Source organism: Pinus tabuliformis, chromosome 7 (assembly GCF_031772625.1).
Source record: "Pinus tabuliformis cultivar Carrire ecotype Pingquan chromosome 7, CPIR1, whole genome shotgun sequence".
In the NCBI taxonomy this organism is placed as follows: Eukaryota; Viridiplantae; Streptophyta; class Pinopsida; order Pinales; family Pinaceae; genus Pinus; species Pinus tabuliformis.
In genome coordinates, this window is record NC_142293.1 from 998,247,054 (window position 1) to 998,248,876 (window position 1,823).

Sequence of the window (1,823 nt, forward strand, 5' to 3'; positions counted from 1 at the left end):
TTAGATCCGTCGAATACAAGATTTGGATCCCCGGTAAGAGGATACCAAGTATTTGTAAAACTCCCAGAAGGAAAATCGAAACTAATCTGGGTAAAAGAAACTGATATTGTTAAGCAAATGCAGGAAATTATAATGCAACAGTTGGGATACCCCATCAGATCACAAAATTTGATACATGGGGGCAGAGCGCTTCAAGATACAAAACACCTCTGGGAATACCAAATTGTACCCCTGTCAACAATCATCCTCAATCTGAGAATAAGAGGGGGCGCATCAGTCAATGGCAGGAATCCTTACAGGGCTGAAGGAAGTGGTACTGGTTCAATAGGGAAAAAACCAGGTAGCATTTCCTTCAAAAACATCCTACAAGGGAAAAACACAGAAGGAGCAGCACCAAATCAATCAGGTATGGATGCCAAATCATACTCCAGAATTCAACATAGATACACCAGAAATAGATGAGCACTGCACTACATATGAAATACAAGCAATAATATGCAAATTTAATTGCTTTTGGCCCAAACCGATGAATCTATTCCATTGGATCTTCACGAACTGGACCATGGAATGCGAAATACATCTCTATTCCAAAGGATTTTTCATAGTAAAATTCTTATCAACAATTGACAGAGACATAGTAATACAGGAATAGTAATACAGGAAGGACCTTGGTTCTGGGGATCCACGGGACTCTTCATCACACCTTGGTTCCTAGAATTTGATGCAAACACAATGGTCGTTTCCAAGATGCCAGTTTGGGTGCGACTACACAACCTCCCAATACATCTCTGGAATGATCAAGTACTAGCTGGAATCGGAAATACTATTGGACGCTACATCAAAATGGACACCCAGCGAGTGGAGGAACGAATTTATACTTTTGCACGAATATGTGTGGAAGTAGACCTCAGCAAAGGCCTGCCAGACCAGATTCAGCTGAAGCATAGACAGAGGAGCTGGACACAGGTTCTAGACTATGAAAACACTGCTTTCAGATGTCGAATATGCCGACAAACAGGACACCTTCAAAGCACATGTCCAGCAGCCAAAAAAGACAATCGCAGAAAGAAGAAAGCGGAAAAACAAGTAAAGGGATGGCAATTTCCTCCACCTGCTTCAGATGACGAGGAGGAAGAAGAAATGGAGTTTACCGACCCCAACTAGACCAATCATATGAACAAAGAGCCAACAGAGGAAAACATAAATCCACAGGAACATATAGACACAGCACTGGCAAGTATAACAGATACTACGGATATGGGCAGAAATAAATGTCAACACATATCAGATTCATCAGACTCTGATAAAGACAATCCACAACTTGTGGCTGAAACAGCACTAGCACTTATAACTCCAATAGAATCACAAGGGATTTGGAAAAAAGTTGAGAAGAAAAAAGGGCGAAAAGTCTGACTTTTCCCCACCTGTACATAATCATTATCTGTGTCACATGTTATTTCTTGAATCCGTACACCATGTGTGGTGATGAAGGATCTTTGCATCTTTTTTAGCACCATTTTTGAAATTTGTCTACAACATATGCCGGAAGGCATCTACAACATGTAATTTTTCAACCATAATGAAAGATTACGATTTTTCCAGTGGAAAAAAAAAATAATAATCATTATCATTTTATGAACAACTTCTTAAATTTTGTTGATTAATTATTTTTGTTAATAAATATCTAAACAAAATGTGTTTTGGCATTCATAATTGAACTACTTCGTTAGCTTGATATTCATTATAAGTCAAACATATTTAAATCTCGCTTATTTAAATGTTTTGCTCTCGGTTGGGTTAGATATATATATCTCTAATTGATA

At 38.3% G+C, this 1,823-nt stretch overlaps 1 protein-coding gene across 1 annotated transcript; it reads left to right on the plus strand.

The window, feature by feature from the left end:
- Nucleotides 1–732: 732 nt before the first annotated feature.
- LOC149250947 (uncharacterized) lies at nucleotides 733–1,164 on the plus strand. Its single transcript, XM_089453796.1, has one exon. The coding sequence runs from the start codon at nucleotides 733–735 to the stop codon at nucleotides 1,162–1,164; it is 432 nt and encodes a 143-aa protein (XP_089309922.1).
- Nucleotides 1,165–1,823: the final 659 nt, after the last annotated feature.